Raw genomic sequence first — 14809 nt, 5'->3', positions numbered from 1 at the left:
TATATTTTTTTCTTATAAAATAATAAATGTGCAATAATGTAAATTAAATATAATAAAATTTGCAAATTCCTAAAAACGGATTTTATAAAAAAAAAAATCTTTGAAAATATTATGGGAATGTTACAGTGACCATTGAATAATCGCGCGTTTCCCAGCTGCTGTTTCGTGGCTCATTCTGATTCGACGCAGCAGATGGAAATGAACTGAGCATTCGCCAAAAAATATAATAATAATCGCATACTCTCAACTAACCGGGTTCCAAGGTTATAAAAGAAATCAACATTTTTTTTATAAAAATAATAATTATTATCAAATAAGAAAATTGTTATTTATAAGAAAAATACACCAAAATTATTATTTAAAAGTTAATAGTAATTTAAAAAAAAAAACCAGTTAATTTCAGACATTTATATTCTGATAATAAAAAAAAATATATATATTTCTTATCAGAAAAGGTTGACCGGTAAAAAGTGATAAGTGAACATTCCATATATTAAAAATAATTTTAAAAAATAGACTTCCAAAGTTTTTTCCCTACAAAATGCAAAATGTATTACATTCCATTTTTAAAATATTAATTATTATTATTGGTTTACAATTTACGATCGCTGAAGATTGCAAAGGATGTGTACCATTAGATTCAAGTTCATTCGATAAGGTAATTTTTTTAATTTAAATAAATAAAAAAACTAAAAATAATTTATAAAATCAAATTTCTCTTTTACCAAAACTTTCTTTTGGATATTATTTCTAAATTGAGAAATTAATAAATCTGATATTCATTAATAATTGAAATAAAGGTTCTATTGTAAATAGATCAATAATGCGAATTTATTTATATCAGTAAAAAAGATAATTTGAAGAAGGAAATGAATTTTATTTATTTATTTTTTTTTCTTATAAAATGGAAATTTCCTTTTTTTTCAGATAATTACTAAATTTAAAGTTGCTGCTGTCAAATTTGATGTTGCATTTCCTTACGGTGAAAAACATGAGGAATATGGAAAAGTTGCAGAGGCAACAAAAAATTCACCCGATATTTTAATAGCCGAAGTTGGAATAAAAGATTTTGGCAATAAAGATAATACAGATCTTGCTGATCGTTTTAAAATTAAAAAAGAAGAATATCCAGCTATATTACTTTTTATACATGGCAAAAAGGAACCATATAAATTTGTCACCGAAGTTGACGATCAATTTACATCAGAAAATATTAAACGATTTATTAAATCAAAATCAGGAATATACATTGGTTTACCAGGATGTATAGAAAAATTGGATAAACTCGCCGAGGAATTTAAATCAGCCAACGAAAAGGATAGACAGGTATGAATATTTTGTAAAAATATTTTTCAATTTTTTAGATAAGATAATAATAATAATAATAATAATAATAATTGTATTTAATAGGAAATTCTAAGTAAGGCGAAAATATACGAGGAAACATTATCAGAAGCACAAAGAACAGCAGCAAAAGTTTATATAAAAACAATGGAAAGAATTATGAATCGTGGTAATGTATTTGTACAAACAGAACAAACAAGACTTGATGGTTTATTAAAAGGAAAACTATCAAAGGAAAAGAAACGTTCAATGGAGGAGAGAAAAAATATATTGCAATCATTTTCTCATAAAGACGAATTATAATCATCTTTATAATGAAAAATTTATATATGAAAAAAAGCAAATATCATGGAAATTCAAGCGACAAAATGTAGAATAAGATTTACAAAAAAAAAATAATCTACAAAAATTTTTGTAATAAAAGTAAATTGAAGAACATTACTTTTGCACAAAAAAAAAATTTTGTATAATAATATACATATAGTCAAATAATTAATGATTTTTTTTTTGTTAGTCCGGAAATAAAAGGCTGAAGCATTTATGTGATACTCGATTATATAAATAAAAAAAAAAAATGATTTAAAATTATTTATATTTTGCAAATTTATATTTGCGAAAAAAAAATTAAAAATTCATTAACTTTGTAAAGCAATATCGAGAAAATTACTTAAGAACCTATTTATTATTTTTTTTCTTCTTTTAAATGACAGATCTCACTATAATAATATATTTATTGTTCTAATATAAACTTTGTCGCTTCTGTTCGTAAAAAAAATCACAGATTCCATGTATAATATCAGTATAAATATCATCTTATTAATAAAAAAAAAATTTGAAGATTTATTCAATCTGCCTGTTATTAACAATTTGTATATTTATATTGTTGATGATGAAAAAAAAAAAAAAATGAATGGTACGAATCTTATGATTTTTTTCTCATTAATTTTGAATAATGATTATTATTCGTATAAAAAATGTTTTGCAGTTTCTTTTTTTTTTTTTTATGAGAGTGAGTGTACGACGTACATTTTTTTTTGTGCGTGCGAATATGCATACTGGAATGCTTGTTCCAAATATATATATAAATTTTTCATAATTTACTATTTCAATTATATATAAATAATTATTCTATTCACTTTTTACCGTGAGCTTCTCTAGCTCATGAGTAACGTCTTCTGTAATTTTTACCCTGGTCTCGTTGTCATCATCGTGAATTTCTTTGGATTTTGTTTCATCTTTCGATACATCTTGATTATTATCATCATCATTTTCCTTAGTGTTTTTAGATTCTTTTAAATCATCCTCGTCACTTTCTTCATAGCTTACATCGCTACAGCTATCACTATCGGTATCACTTTTATAATCTGGATTTGGTTTGCCAGAATAAATTTCACATTCAGAACCTACTATTTTTTTTGCTTTTTCAAAAGTTTCCTTCCAAAGAGTTGCATCTTTAAAAGATGATTTTAATTATTTTCAAAGTGTTTTTTTTTTTAATTTTAACAAGCAGTTTTACTGCCAGTAATAAATTATCTTAAAAAATATAATAATTTGTATCTCAATTATTATATTATATTGACAAAAAAAAAAAACTTAAAAGTATTTAAACTAATAAATAGCAATTAAAAAAAGAAAAATACTTATAAAAAGACTTACTCTCCGCATTTGCAAATCTAATAGCAAGAAGTTCTGGTTTAATTAGTTCATCAGCAAAATCTGCAAGAACACTCCAAACCCAAGCTCGATCACTGCCACAATTTGGTTTTAATTCCATCCAAGGTGTTATAAAATGATTTGCACAAATCTTTAATGTTTTATCTCTACGCATTACAACTCGTACTGTATTTTTTGTTTGATGCCTCAATAATTTTACTTCTCCAGTTCCACGTTCTTTCCATTCTGCTGGATTATTTGACGAATCATAACGATAAAGTTTCGCTCTCCTAAAATTATATTTAAAAAAATTACTCCCTTCATTTTGTTTTTTAAAAAGTAATTAAGTCAAACTTCTGTAAACTAATTAATAAATAAGTACAATTTAATCATTTCTACTTCATCTTCCTCATTATTTGACACTTCAATCAAAGGTAGAGATACTATTGGTTCAAAATGTAAATCATCTTCTCCAGGTTCATCATCAGTTTCATGAGGTTCACCACTACCACCATTCACTTCAGTTGCATTATCCGCATTCAGCTTAAAAATAAAAAAAAAAATATTACAGAAAATTCGTAAAAAATTCATATATATAATTTAAAAATTACTTTTAATTTATATAAATAATGCATCTCTTTAATAATTCTTTACAGTATTAAAATCATTATTAATTAACATCTTTCTTTCGTTAATTAAAATAAAAAAAGTTGGACGCCATATACGAAGAATCAATAAAAGAATATTGATGCAATACACAAAACAGGAATCTTAACAATTTTTAATTAATATTATAATTAAAAATTGATTCCAATCGTACAATATCATATCCCTTTAAGATATTATAACGAAAAAAAAAAGATTTGCAAATTTTTTCATTAACGGAAGTCAAACGTTTATAACCTCTTTTTGTCGAGAGAAAAAAAATGCTACATTCGTAAATTGATTTTATCGAAGCAACATATGATTTAAAGGCAATTAATTAATAATTTAATATTACTTACCACGTTCTCAGGCATTTTTTTTCTTATTTTTTAACGACAAAAATAGATAAATAATTTATAAGACAAAACAAAGATAAGTCGTATAATTTTGTAACCGCGTCAGAGACTAATGAAAACGGGCGTTGAAGATTTAATTTGATTGGTTCTATTTTTTATCCACAATTTCAATAACCAATCATTATGCTTCTAGTGAGGTGAAGTTAGATGTCAAGCTGCTTCTACAAGAACATTTTTTTTTTCATCTATAAGGGTGAAAACACACGGATAAAGGTGTGATTGTACCTTTATTGACAATTTTCATTGTCATTTACTGTAAAAGCACCTTTATGTAGGTCGGCCTACAAAAAGCAAATGTCAAAATCGGCAATTGTTGATTTATTTTTATCCATTACTTTGCATAATGTTTTTAATTACATTTTTTTCAATAAATTTCTCCTGAGTTACGTGTAGAAATGTGAAAAATTTAAAGAAGAAATTTGTTCACAATTATTGTATTGTCATTACTTTTGGAATTGTTTATAAATTGAATTTTGTAAAAACAAAATATGACATCTGTGCCACCAATAAAACCTCCTCGAGGAATAAAACACTCAAAAGAGACGGTAAATAATAAGTATTTTAAGAAATATTTGTAATTAGAGTTTGTCTATTTACTGTATTCATTATAAAGATTATTAAAAATTCTTTTTACGTTAAAAAATTTTATTATTATCAAGTGATAACAATTTTTTTGAATTTAGTAATTTCAGTTTTATCTGAAAAAAATATTTTAATTTTAGAGTGGACTGTTAATAACAGTAATTAGAGCATTATCAGCAAGTGAAACAAATGAACAGAGAGAAGTTGAAAAAGCTAAACTTGAGAAAGAATATAAAAGAAGTGATCAACGTTTGGATGAATTGGTTTCACTTCATGATCAAGATCTCACTGAAGTTATGAAGGTTTGTTTTTTTTAGAAATTTAATGAAAAACTTGTGTTTTTAATAAAAGAGGTGATAATATAATTTTTAATTGCAATAGATATTTACTGCATTATCTGAAAAAGTAACTTTGGCAAGAGAAAAGATACACGCTGTCAAAGAGAATTTAAATGCCTGTAAACAATTATTAGGATGTAGAAGAGATGAATTAATGAAATTATGGTTGGAAGGTGTTGAGCATAAGCATGTTTTACAACTTTTAAGTGACATGTAAATATAGAATTTTTACGATAAGTAAATTTTTTCTAATTTTCTTATTTTATTAAAACTTAACTGTTTACAGAGGTGAATTAAGAGAAGTTCCTTCTCAATTAAATGTTTATTTGGAGAAAAAACTTTATTTACACGCAACGCAACTTCTTGTTTCTTCTTTATCTATGGGAGAAGGAGTACTAGAAGGCGTTGAAGCACTTCGTGAAGTGAAAACAGAATTGGAACTTAAAAAACAATTATTAAATTCTACTCTACTTGAAGAATTGAGTAAGAATTTGTATTATGATTCAACTTTAGAAGCACCTTTGCAAAGACAAGGTTCAAATAGAGATTTTCAAAGGGGTATAGAATTGAGAAATTCGAAAGGAAGTAAAATTAAAAAAAGTTTTCTTGACGTAACAACTACGTTCCCAACAAATATCAGGTAAATTTTATTACAATAAATAATAAATGGTTATAATAAAATTTCTGTTTTTTTTTTTTTTCCTCAGACGCTCTAGTAATGTTAATTTGGAAGATTTAAATAACGTAATTGAAGAGGAAGATTCCCTTGGCAATGAGAAGAGTTCAGAACATTTTCTTGCAATTATAATCGAGTGCTTTGCAATTTTAAACAAAATTCCCGAAACAATTGAGGTTGGTAATGATTTAAAAAAAAAAACTTCCAAATTATTGAAATTAAAGAATCCATTAAATCCTAAATAAAATTGTTTTCAGGTTATTAAATTACAAATGAAAACCGAATTATTGGGTATAGTGACGCGAACAACAAAAAATATAATTGAATCACACAAGAATAAAACATTAATTATTCCACAAATAAATATTGAAAATGAAAGTACATGTATTACTGAATCACAAGGTCAATCGTTACTTCGTGAATTGTTACAAACTCTTTTTGATCAATGCAGACTTGTTGTCACTGCTCATACAACGGCATTGCGAAGTTTCTCTCATGTTAATAAAAAATATAATCTACAAGTTCAATTGTATAGTATAAAAGACGTTTGGAATAATATTCAGGAAGTTGTAAGTATTTATATTTTTCTCTCTTATTTTTACGTGAAAAAAAAAATGTTTTTCTTTTCTAGTTTCAGATATTGTTAACTGAATATCTTGATGTACAAAATATGGTTGAAGATTCACTTCAAGCACCTAATTCTAATTCTTTGAATGAACAAACAATGGATATTAATGGTTATTTTGCTAAACGAAAACAAACAAGACAAAAAAGTGGTTCGTTATTTAAATTCGAATCTTCCACACATCCGGCATTTATGAACAGTTATCTCAAAGAACACAGATATAGTAATTTAACATTAACTGTAAGTTTAATTTTTTTTCTCAACAATATTTACGTAAAACAAACAAATGTTTATTTTAATAAATGATTTTTATACTTTAGGATAATGTACATTCTGTAGATGAAAAAAAACTTGTGTGTGAACCAGATCCTAAAAATGTGACTCTTATTTTTCGACCAATGATGCATTTTATAGAAGAAATTGAACAGGCTTTGGGAAATACACCAGGGTATGATTGCATTAGTTTGTAATCTATTTGAATAAATCGTAAATTGTATTTTTGAATTTTAAAACCTCTATCAATTGTAATTTGTAATTTGTAATTTTATCTACTTTTAGAAATCCATGTACGTTAAATAGTTTTATTGCTGATTATGTGAAAGAAATGTATTTGGCGAGGCATCATGTTCAAGTAGCAACGGCAATTGATGCGGCTATTAGAAATCCTAGTGCTTGGTCTGCAATGACACCGCCTGAACAAATGCGTAGTATTGGATTAACTCGACCCTTATTGGAAGTGAGTTAATTTGATTTTTCACACGGTGGAACTTGAGAAATAATATCTATAAATAAATAAATAATTACCTATATTAATTACAGAGTACAGTGAAAGTCGAACAGTGTGTTCAAGAATTGCGATCATTAATGATTGCTCTGCCTTTACAAGGCGAACATTTTTGCACTTTAACATTAAACGTTTTGAATAACTATCGAGAAACATGTCAAACTGCTTATCGAGATATCGTTCAACCCGATGGCGAAGATAAACAAATTTGTTCTGCAGCTTGGCTAAAGGACGATGATATCAGTAGATTTATAAGGTATAATTCCTACCCAAGATATAATAATAATTATTATTATTATAATTTTAAATATTATATTGAATTTTATTCATCATATATATATTTTTTTGTCTATTGTGATAGATCTTTGCCTAATTGGGAGAGTTTAAAAAATGAAATGCAGTCGCGATCTATACCAATTGGTAGAAGACCACGACGTCAAGAAACACAGGACGAGGAAAGCCCTGAGGAAGTTAGACAGCGTAATTTACGAGAAGCTGAAATATTAGCGAGTAATTTAGGAGAAGGTGGAATTAATGCACATGAAATTATTTCTGATATAAAGCAATTAAAGACATTGGCACTTTTACAAGAGAGTATTGAATGGTTTTCACAATCAACAAGATCATTTATATCGGATTTAAGACGCTCACGTGCTGAAGTTGAACATCAAACACTTGTACCTGATATTTCAGAATCTCTCATTGAATCTTTGGAACAAGTGGCTAATGATTTTGATGAACTTGCAAATACCTGTATTCTTCTCTTACATTTGGAGGTAATAATACTAATTTTGTTACAATTTCAATAAATCTTTTATAAACATACAATCACTCGCTTATAGTAGATAAAAATAACGATAAAAAAAAAAAAATTATTAGGTAAGAGTCCAATGTTTTCACTATCTACATCCGAGGGGAGAATATGATCATTTGTGTAGTAAAATCAAAGATCCAGAGGAAGCAGATCCACGTGTTGAAGATCTCAGCCGAGTATTACAACAAATTGACGAAGCTTTGCAGACAACGCTTCATCCGAAAAAAACAAAAGTAAGAACTTTTCTTTTTTTAAATTAATAATTTATTTATTTTTATGTTTTATATTATTTCAGTATGTTTTTGAGGGATTGGGTCATCTTATATCGAAAATTTTGATTACTTCCGCTCAATATATTGGAAAAATTGATGACAGTGCAATACATCGAATGTGTAGAAATGTTTTTACTCTTCAACAAACATTAACAAACATTACAATGACAAGAGAATTGGCTCTTGATTATGCACGTCAATATTTTGAACTTTTTTATGAAACACCTGATGAAATTATTAATACAGTTTTGGAACATGGACCACGTTTCTCTGAATTGGAATATATGAATGCTTTTCAGCTTATTTCACGAAGTCGAGAAGAATATACAACGATAAATAAGTACCTTGAGAGACTTTCGGAAATTCTTGGCGAAGTTGGAGTTACAGTTTGATGTTATAGATTTCTTTGAAATCAACTAAAGTTTAGCAATGAAATCAATGATTTTTATTCACTGAATGCCTTGTTATATTTTAATTGAGATTGGTATTAAGGAAATATTAACTGAATCATTGTAAATAGATAAAATAAATTAAAATTGTTTTACTAATATAATTTCTTTTCGTATTCAATTATTCCAGCTTTCATTACTGAAATTCAGATTTTTAAGAAAATAAAAAAATAATTAAGGTGTATTGAAAAAAGCGCAATGTAAAATTTAGGAAACTTAATTTCCACATGTTTATTTTTTTTCTACTTCTAATACAAAACTTATTGTCTTAAAGGTCAATAAAATTTGTTAGAAAGTAAAAATTATTTTTTTTTTTAATTGCTTTTTTGATTATAACAGGAAAAAAAAATCAATGGTGTAACATTATACATCTTCATTTACTTTTTGTATTATATCGCAAAGTACAAATATAAAGTTCTATTGCTACTTTATTTAAAGAAAAAGTCAATAATGTAAGATAAAAAAAAAAAAAATAATTAACAATTAGAAGATTAATTTTGTGGAAAAATATATTGACAATTATAGAGTAATTAATATTTACGAACTTAATCATCTACACATTGCTGTTAATATGAAAAAAAAAAATAATTCATACAGCTTTCTTCACTGGAGGCCTAAATGTGCCAACGACAACAGCGTGATCACGTTCATATGGCTCGAGTGTAATCTGTTCTTGTGGTTTTAGTTTATCACTAATTAATTTTTTCACTTCGGCAGCAAATACTGCTTCTGGTTGTGCGGTGGAATCAATGCAACTTGCCTAAAATTAAAGAAATAAGTAAATTTTGTTTGCCTTTTTTTCCATGTAAATTAGAATAAATTATTTAAAAACTTACCTTGATGGAAATAACAAAATGTCCTCCATTTTTAAGGAAGTACTGAGAATTGAGTGCAACTATTCTTGCCTGATCTGGTTGTGCAACGTCAGCAAATACTGTATCTACCATGCCCACCAACATTCTGTATTTGTGTGGATGTCTTGCATCTTCTATTATAGGAATGATATTTGTCCTCTTTTTCGCAACATTTATTAAATCTCTACCAGATCTGTGAGAAAATTCCACTGCATATACTAATCCTTCCTGAAAAAATAAAAGTCAAAATGAAATACTAATAAAATATAAATATTGCTTTTAAATTAAAGAATAAAAGAAATAAACTTACTGGTCCTACAACATCAGCAACGTGCGATACTGTTGTTCCTGAAGCCGCACCAAGGTACAATACTTTACTTCCCGGTGGCATGTGAATTTGATCAACACCTCCTAAAATAGCAGCAGCCAATTTTGATCTAAATGGATTCCAAACTCTGTATTCAACTTTTTCTCCATTGTCACTCTAAAATTAGAACAAAAAGAAATTTAATTTTAGAATTAAATAATATTTTAATATTAAATAGATAATTATTATTTTTTTTTCTTCAATTAAATCTCACCTCGACACTTATTCTTTTTTCGCCATAAACTTCTGAACCGGGAACTAAATTGAGAGTGACTAGTGCGTCTTCCTTTCCTCTGGCAATAAAAACACCTTCGTGACGATGAGGTTCAATGACGACAGTTTTTCCACCTTTGAAACCGCCGCCACCACCACCTCTTCCTCTTCCACCACCGCGTCCACCAAAACCACCTCGACCTCTGCCTCCACGATCACCACCGCCTCTTCCGCCGCCAAATCCACCTCTACCGCCTCCACCACCGCGTCCTCCAAAACCACCTCGACCTCTGCCTCCACGATCACCACCGCCTCTTCCGCCTCCAAATCCTCCTCGACCTCCTCGACCACCGGGTGAAAATCCTGAAAATTTTTTCTTTTTTAATTCTCCAATTTTTTTTTCTAAATTCTTTAAAATAGAATTTAAATATTAACATAAATAAAAGCACATTAAAAATACACATTAAAATACACTTAAAATAAAAATCTGCAAATTTTCTAGAAAAATTTAATTGAAATCTTTTAAATTTTGACATTTCAGAGCTAAGGTTAAAAATTAATTTTCATATAATATTTTGGTCTTTTTTTTTTTTTGAACAATAATCAATTTTTTAATCAACAATCATAGATTATTTTGAACAATCAGTTAATATCGCTCCAAATAACATGCGCTCAACATGATAAATATAATACGTTCAATGTAATTTAATAAAATACAATACTTTTTACACACACAACAAAAAGGCCCAATATATCAAATTAAAATAAATAATTTATAAATATAAAATAAATCCGTTTAACAAAAACAATTCCTTTTAAAAAGAAACAATCGCAGTTCACCTATTATTGTTATTAAACGAACAATAGCACTGTCTGTTTACTTTTTGACAATCAACGCGTTTTAAATATAAAAAAAAAAATTAAAACTTACAAAATACATATAAAAATCCCAGTAATTTTTATTCTTTTTATATAAAAAATAATAGAAAATAATATTTAATATAACAATTTTTATAGGTTAGGATACCCGGCTAAGATTAAGAACTATTGTACAAATATGTCACAGTAATTAACAACATGATAAATATTATTAAAAATTTTTATTAATAATTTATATTTACCTGGCTTACCCATTTTGTTTTAATATATCTTCTGTGAATAAATGCGATTTAATAATCTTTTTTAGTTTATCCACGTGCTCAAATAAGAAACCAAAAGAAAAAAACAGGCTTACTGCGATGTTGCAATACAATACGTAAAGGTGTCTTTTCATAGATAAATAATTGCCATAGAAACAATATTTTAATTGGTTAAAAACATGGTCAAACCTGTCACGTGACCACTATTGACCAATTAAATTCACGTTACTGTGGAAAAATGAATGATAAATGAAAATACTGCTTAAGGCGTTAAGCTACTTCTACAATTTCTTTTTGCCTAGCATGTGATTTCACCTTTAGAGTGACGCGTCAAAAGTTTCCAATATCTGTCCATCGCTGTCCGGAACTTTATAACCTCACAAGCATTTTCATTGTAAACTTTTACAAACAAAAACTTAATAATAAGTAACAAATTTACTTAAAAATATTCAGCAATGGCAGATGTTTTAGATATTGACAATGCAGAAGAATTCGAAGTTGATGATGAAGGAGATCGTAAGTTTTTTAAATAAATTTTATTTGAGAGAATAAACATTTGATTTTTTAAAGTTAACAGAAAATTAAGGTGTAGATTCATTGACAATAAAAGTAACAATTTAAATTTAATAATATAAATTTTATAAATACAACTTGTTCTTGCAATTATTTTTAAGTAAATATCCTTAAGAAAGAAAAACTACGTTATTTATTTAGAAGGAATCGCTAGACTGAAGGAAAAGGCAAAGAAAAGGAAAGGCAGAGGTCATGGATCAGAATTAGTTTCCGTGCGAGATGATGTCGGTCATTATGAATCAATGAATGTTGTTGAGGACAACGATGATGAACCAGGACCACAAAGATGTAAGAGAAATAATGTTTTGGTTAAAAAAAGAAATAGCGTTTTAAATTCATTTAAATTAATTATGGTTCATTTTGTCATTTTTTTTTCTTTTAGCCGTTGAAGGATGGATTTTATTCATTAACTCTGTTCATGAAGAAGCACAAGAAGACGATATACATGAAAAATTTTCCGAATTTGGTACAATAAAGAATTTACATTTAAATTTGGATCGACGAACTGGATTTCTTAAAGGATACGCTCTGGTTGAATACGAGACATTTAAAGAAGCTCAAGCTGCCAAAGAAGAACTTAATGGCAAAGAAATACTTGGTCAAGCAATTTCTGTTGACTGGTGCTTTGTAAAAGGTCCCAAAAAGTAAGTTTTCTTTATTATAAAATTGAAAATATTTTTTATAAAAATCTATATATTTGTTCTGAATTTAATTTTTCATTTCTTTTTTACAGAATTAAAAAGAGGAGTCACCGGCGACGTTAGAATTAATTATCTCTAGACATAATAATTATGACTTTAATTTTTCAAAAAACAAAAGAAGAACATATATTTAAGAATCGTTTAAATAAATTTTCTACGAAAAAAAATTATTATAAAATTAATTCTTTGTTTTTCGTTTTTGGACGAAGTTAAAAAGAAATATTTCATAATGTACTACAAATAATTTTGTTTATTCTTAAAGATACAAATATACGCTCACACAACATACTTTATTAGCAAATTATTTATTTCCTTGAATTGAAAACGCAGACTTTTTTTTATTTTTATGAATTATTTAAGCATAGTAATTAAGATTTGCTTTCTTTTTAGCTTGCACTTCATTAATGGCTTCCATTAAATCTTCATGTGTAACTGCCGTTGCATTTCTCCTCAATGCAATCATTCCCTAAAAATTAAAAAAAACAATCCATTATCAAAAAAAGTCACAAATTATGGCTAAATTTATTCAATTTTGATTTTTTGAAAAATCTTACCGCTTCGACGCAGACAGCTTTGCATTGTGCTCCATTAAAATCATCAGTCGATCTGGACAATTCCTCGAAATTCACATCTGGTGACATGTTCATTTTACGCGAATGTATTTGCATAATGCGAGCTCGTGCCTCTTCATTGGGATGAGGGAATTCAATTTTTCTATCTAAACGTCCCGATCTAAGTAAAGCTGGATCCAAAATATCAACTCTGTTTGTTGCGGCAATTACTTTAATATCCGCAGTTGAACTAAAACCATCCAATTGATTTAAAAGCTCCAACATTGTACGTTGTACTTCACGATCACCAGCTTTCTCCGAATCAAATCTTTTGGTTCCAATTGCATCTAATTCATCGATAAAAATAATGGCCGGTGCTTTTTCTTTCGCCAATGAAAATGCATCTCTCACTAATTTTGCACCATCACCAATGAACATTTGAACAAGTTGAGGACCAGCTAATTTCAAGAATGTCGATTTTGTTTGAGCAGCACAAGCTCGAGCCAATAGAGTTTTACCTGTTCCAGGTGGTCCATATAGAAGAACACCTTTAGGTGGTTGTATACCTAAATTTTCAAATTTCTCTTTATGTGTCATTGGAAGAACAACGGCTTCAATTAATTCTTGAATTTGCTTATCTAATCCACCGATATCGGAATATTGTTCAGTTGGTCTTTCATCAACTTCCATTGCCTTTACTCTTGCATCGTATTCGGCGGGCAATGTTTCCAAAACAAGATAACTGTCCTTATTCACACCAACAAGATCGCCTGGTTTCAATGTTTCAGCATCAACAAGTCCTATTACTGGCAAAAAATATGTTTGTCGAGTTGATGTTTTAATAACGGCACATTTGCCCTTTCGTTGAGCATCTAAATCAACAACTGCTCCATCCTCTTCACCCATATCCTGTGGATCGACATCCAATAATTCTATCACATTTGAAACCAAATACGGTAATGTTTTATTTACTTTAATTTTTTCAGTATTCTCTTTGATTTTATCATTTTGAGCTTGCAACTCATGAGAAATTCTCATTACTTCGCTTTTCATGATTTTTATTTCATTATCTAATAATCGAGTTCGAGAAACAATTTCGTCAGTTGACATTCGCAGGACGTCTTCACCCAAACTTTCCTGTTTAGAAAAAAATCCCAATTAAACGAATTTTCAGATTACTTGAAAAAAAAGGAAAGTAATTTTTAAAGGGACAAATTTTTTTTAATTTATAGTTCCTGTCAATTAAATACAAGAAAACAATCACCTATTTCGGTATTGTTCTTTATCTTGACAATTGAAAATAATACACGCATTTAAATAGATCTCTAAAAAAAACAAACAAACGAATTTTGACAAATAAGTTGTTTTAAATGGAAAAATATTTTCTTATAAAACATATACTATAAATGTGTATATGTATCAGATTAGAAAATTATATTATATGAATATTAATTTCTAAAACGTATTAAAAAAAATATATATTTTAAAATCATAGTTTAACTAAAGACAAAATTAATGCTTGTCATTCGACATTAACATAACCAACAAAATGTTGTCAACCTAATTTGTTTTTTTAACATACCTCACCATCTTCCCAAATAGATTTATCTTCTAAAGATGCCATTTTTTAAATAAAAATTGATAACTAAATATAAATTTCTTATTAATTAACAGCAAAAAAAATTCTTAAGTAAATATTCCACATACAAATGTATTGGTACTTTTTTAACTTCTTCAATGCGAGGCATAAACCAAACAGTAATTATTAAGCCGCATACACATAACCTTTTCCGGAAATTTTACAAAAGCGCAG

The 14809-nt window shown here is 27.7% G+C and overlaps 7 protein-coding genes across 9 annotated transcripts in view; 4 read left to right on the top strand and 3 right to left on the bottom strand.

Moving 5' to 3' along the window:
* Positions 1-224: 224 nt before the first annotated feature.
* LOC127284777 (endoplasmic reticulum resident protein 29) lies at positions 225-1836 on the top strand. Its single transcript, XM_051310439.1, has 3 exons — positions 225-658; positions 928-1326; positions 1411-1836. Exons 1-3 carry the CDS (start codon positions 542-544, stop codon positions 1645-1647), a joined length of 753 nt encoding a protein of 250 aa, XP_051166396.1. The 5' UTR covers positions 225-541; the 3' UTR covers positions 1648-1836.
* Positions 1837-2007: 171 nt separating this feature from the next.
* LOC127284776 (ran-specific GTPase-activating protein-like) lies at positions 2008-4153 on the bottom strand. Its single transcript, XM_051310438.1, has 4 exons — positions 4002-4153; positions 3380-3540; positions 3001-3287; positions 2008-2795 (listed from the first exon to the last, which is right to left on the bottom strand). The coding sequence occupies exons 1-4, from the start codon at positions 4014-4016 to the stop codon at positions 2473-2475; spliced, it is 786 nt and encodes a 261-aa protein (XP_051166395.1). The 5' UTR covers positions 4017-4153; the 3' UTR covers positions 2008-2472.
* A 164-nt stretch (positions 4154-4317) lies between these two features.
* Positions 4318-8702, top strand: LOC127284757 (exocyst complex component 4). The gene is made up of 13 exons (XM_051310406.1): positions 4318-4603; positions 4781-4942; positions 5022-5191; positions 5265-5618; positions 5686-5830; positions 5912-6223; positions 6286-6519; positions 6600-6727; positions 6838-7015; positions 7099-7319; positions 7425-7839; positions 7943-8110; positions 8173-8702. The coding sequence occupies exons 1-13, from the start codon at positions 4547-4549 to the stop codon at positions 8539-8541; spliced, it is 2913 nt and encodes a 970-aa protein (XP_051166363.1). The 5' UTR covers positions 4318-4546; the 3' UTR covers positions 8542-8702.
* On the bottom strand, positions 6100-14761 carry LOC127284766 (26S proteasome regulatory subunit 6A-B). Of its 2 annotated transcripts, XM_051310422.1 has the most exons (4): positions 14579-14761; positions 13000-14133; positions 12778-12911; positions 6100-6109 (listed from the first exon to the last, which is right to left on the bottom strand). In XM_051310422.1, exons 1-3 carry the CDS (start codon positions 14618-14620, stop codon positions 12801-12803), a joined length of 1287 nt encoding a protein of 428 aa, XP_051166379.1. In that variant the 5' UTR covers positions 14621-14761; the 3' UTR covers positions 6100-6109; positions 12778-12800. The 2 variants fall into 2 exon arrangements, with proteins under 2 accessions (XP_051166379.1, XP_051166378.1); XM_051310421.1 differs by lacking the exon at positions 6100-6109 and having other exon boundaries at positions 12678-12911.
* Positions 8957-11315, bottom strand: LOC127284770 (rRNA 2'-O-methyltransferase fibrillarin). 2 transcript variants are annotated; one of them, XM_051310426.1, is made up of 5 exons: positions 11154-11315; positions 10034-10395; positions 9763-9936; positions 9435-9680; positions 8957-9358 (listed from the first exon to the last, which is right to left on the bottom strand). In XM_051310426.1, the coding sequence occupies exons 1-5, from the start codon at positions 11164-11166 to the stop codon at positions 9188-9190; spliced, it is 966 nt and encodes a 321-aa protein (XP_051166383.1). In that variant the 5' UTR covers positions 11167-11315; the 3' UTR covers positions 8957-9187. The 2 variants fall into 2 exon arrangements, with proteins under 2 accessions (XP_051166383.1, XP_051166384.1); XM_051310427.1 differs by having other exon boundaries at positions 11163-11287.
* LOC127284778 (RNA-binding protein 8A) lies at positions 11520-12733 on the top strand. Its single transcript, XM_051310440.1, has 4 exons — positions 11520-11687; positions 11886-12032; positions 12127-12388; positions 12478-12733. The coding sequence occupies exons 1-4, from the start codon at positions 11627-11629 to the stop codon at positions 12506-12508; spliced, it is 501 nt and encodes a 166-aa protein (XP_051166397.1). The 5' UTR covers positions 11520-11626; the 3' UTR covers positions 12509-12733.
* Positions 14473-14809, top strand: part of LOC127284759 (sodium/potassium/calcium exchanger 3-like) — a 59923-nt gene continuing 59586 nt past the window's right edge. Inside the window, exon 1 of the mRNA XM_051310410.1 lies at positions 14473-14480. The gene's annotated coding sequence lies outside the window, so the exon portion shown is untranslated. The remainder of the gene's footprint in view (positions 14481-14809) is intronic.

This window comes from Leptopilina boulardi, unplaced genomic scaffold, assembly GCF_019393585.1.
Source record: "Leptopilina boulardi isolate dan_hultmark-lab unplaced genomic scaffold, ZJU_Lbou_2.1 LbouV2_325, whole genome shotgun sequence".
NCBI classification, from domain to species: Eukaryota; Metazoa; Arthropoda; class Insecta; order Hymenoptera; family Figitidae; genus Leptopilina; species Leptopilina boulardi.
The sequence above is the reverse complement of the archived record's forward strand: the minus strand, read 5'-3'. Positions and strand labels throughout refer to the sequence as shown.

What these genes read in the sequence shown, in the direction of transcription:
- LOC127284777 (XM_051310439.1), top strand. Translation starts at nt 542, where the DNA reads ATGCAAAATGTATTACATTCCATTTTTAAAATATTAATTATTATTATT. An exon ending in ATTCAAGTTCATTCGATAAG is followed by an intron (nt 659 to 927) that starts GTAATTTTTTTA and finishes CTTTTTTTTCAG; the next exon opens with ATAATTACTAAATTTAAAGT. An exon ending in CCAACGAAAAGGATAGACAG is followed by an intron (nt 1,327 to 1,410) that starts GTATGAATATTT and finishes TGTATTTAATAG; the next exon opens with GAAATTCTAAGTAAGGCGAA.
- LOC127284776 (XM_051310438.1), bottom strand. An exon ending in GAAGTAGAAATGATTAAATT is followed by an intron (nt 3,288 to 3,379) that starts GTACTTATTTAT and finishes ATATAATTTTAG; the next exon opens with GAGAGCGAAACTTTATCGTT. An exon ending in TAGATTTGCAAATGCGGAGA is followed by an intron (nt 2,796 to 3,000) that starts GTAAGTCTTTTT and finishes CATCTTTTAAAG; the next exon opens with ATGCAACTCTTTGGAAGGAA.
- LOC127284757 (XM_051310406.1), top strand. Translation starts at nt 4,547, where the DNA reads ATGACATCTGTGCCACCAATAAAACCTCCTCGAGGAATAAAACACTCA. An exon ending in ATAGTAATTTAACATTAACT is followed by an intron (nt 6,520 to 6,599) that starts GTAAGTTTAATT and finishes TTTATACTTTAG; the next exon opens with GATAATGTACATTCTGTAGA. An exon ending in GCTTTGGGAAATACACCAGG is followed by an intron (nt 6,728 to 6,837) that starts GTATGATTGCAT and finishes ATCTACTTTTAG; the next exon opens with AAATCCATGTACGTTAAATA.
- LOC127284770 (XM_051310426.1), bottom strand. An exon ending in AAAAAAGAATAAGTGTCGAG is followed by an intron (nt 9,937 to 10,033) that starts GTGAGATTTAAT and finishes TTCTAATTTTAG; the next exon opens with AGTGACAATGGAGAAAAAGT. An exon ending in ATTTTGTTATTTCCATCAAG is followed by an intron (nt 9,359 to 9,434) that starts GTAAGTTTTTAA and finishes CTTTAATTTTAG; the next exon opens with GCAAGTTGCATTGATTCCAC.
- LOC127284778 (XM_051310440.1), top strand. Translation starts at nt 11,627, where the DNA reads ATGGCAGATGTTTTAGATATTGACAATGCAGAAGAATTCGAAGTTGAT. An exon ending in TGAACCAGGACCACAAAGAT is followed by an intron (nt 12,033 to 12,126) that starts GTAAGAGAAATA and finishes TTTTTCTTTTAG; the next exon opens with CCGTTGAAGGATGGATTTTA. An exon ending in TTTGTAAAAGGTCCCAAAAA is followed by an intron (nt 12,389 to 12,477) that starts GTAAGTTTTCTT and finishes TCTTTTTTACAG; the next exon opens with AATTAAAAAGAGGAGTCACC.
- LOC127284766 (XM_051310422.1), bottom strand. Translation starts at nt 14,620, where the DNA reads ATGGCATCTTTAGAAGATAAATCTATTTGGGAAGATGGTGAG. An exon ending in CTATTTGGGAAGATGGTGAG is followed by an intron (nt 14,134 to 14,578) that starts GTATGTTAAAAA and finishes TTTTCTAAACAG; the next exon opens with GAAAGTTTGGGTGAAGACGT. An exon ending in AAGCTGTCTGCGTCGAAGCG is followed by an intron (nt 12,912 to 12,999) that starts GTAAGATTTTTC and finishes TTTAATTTTTAG; the next exon opens with GGAATGATTGCATTGAGGAG.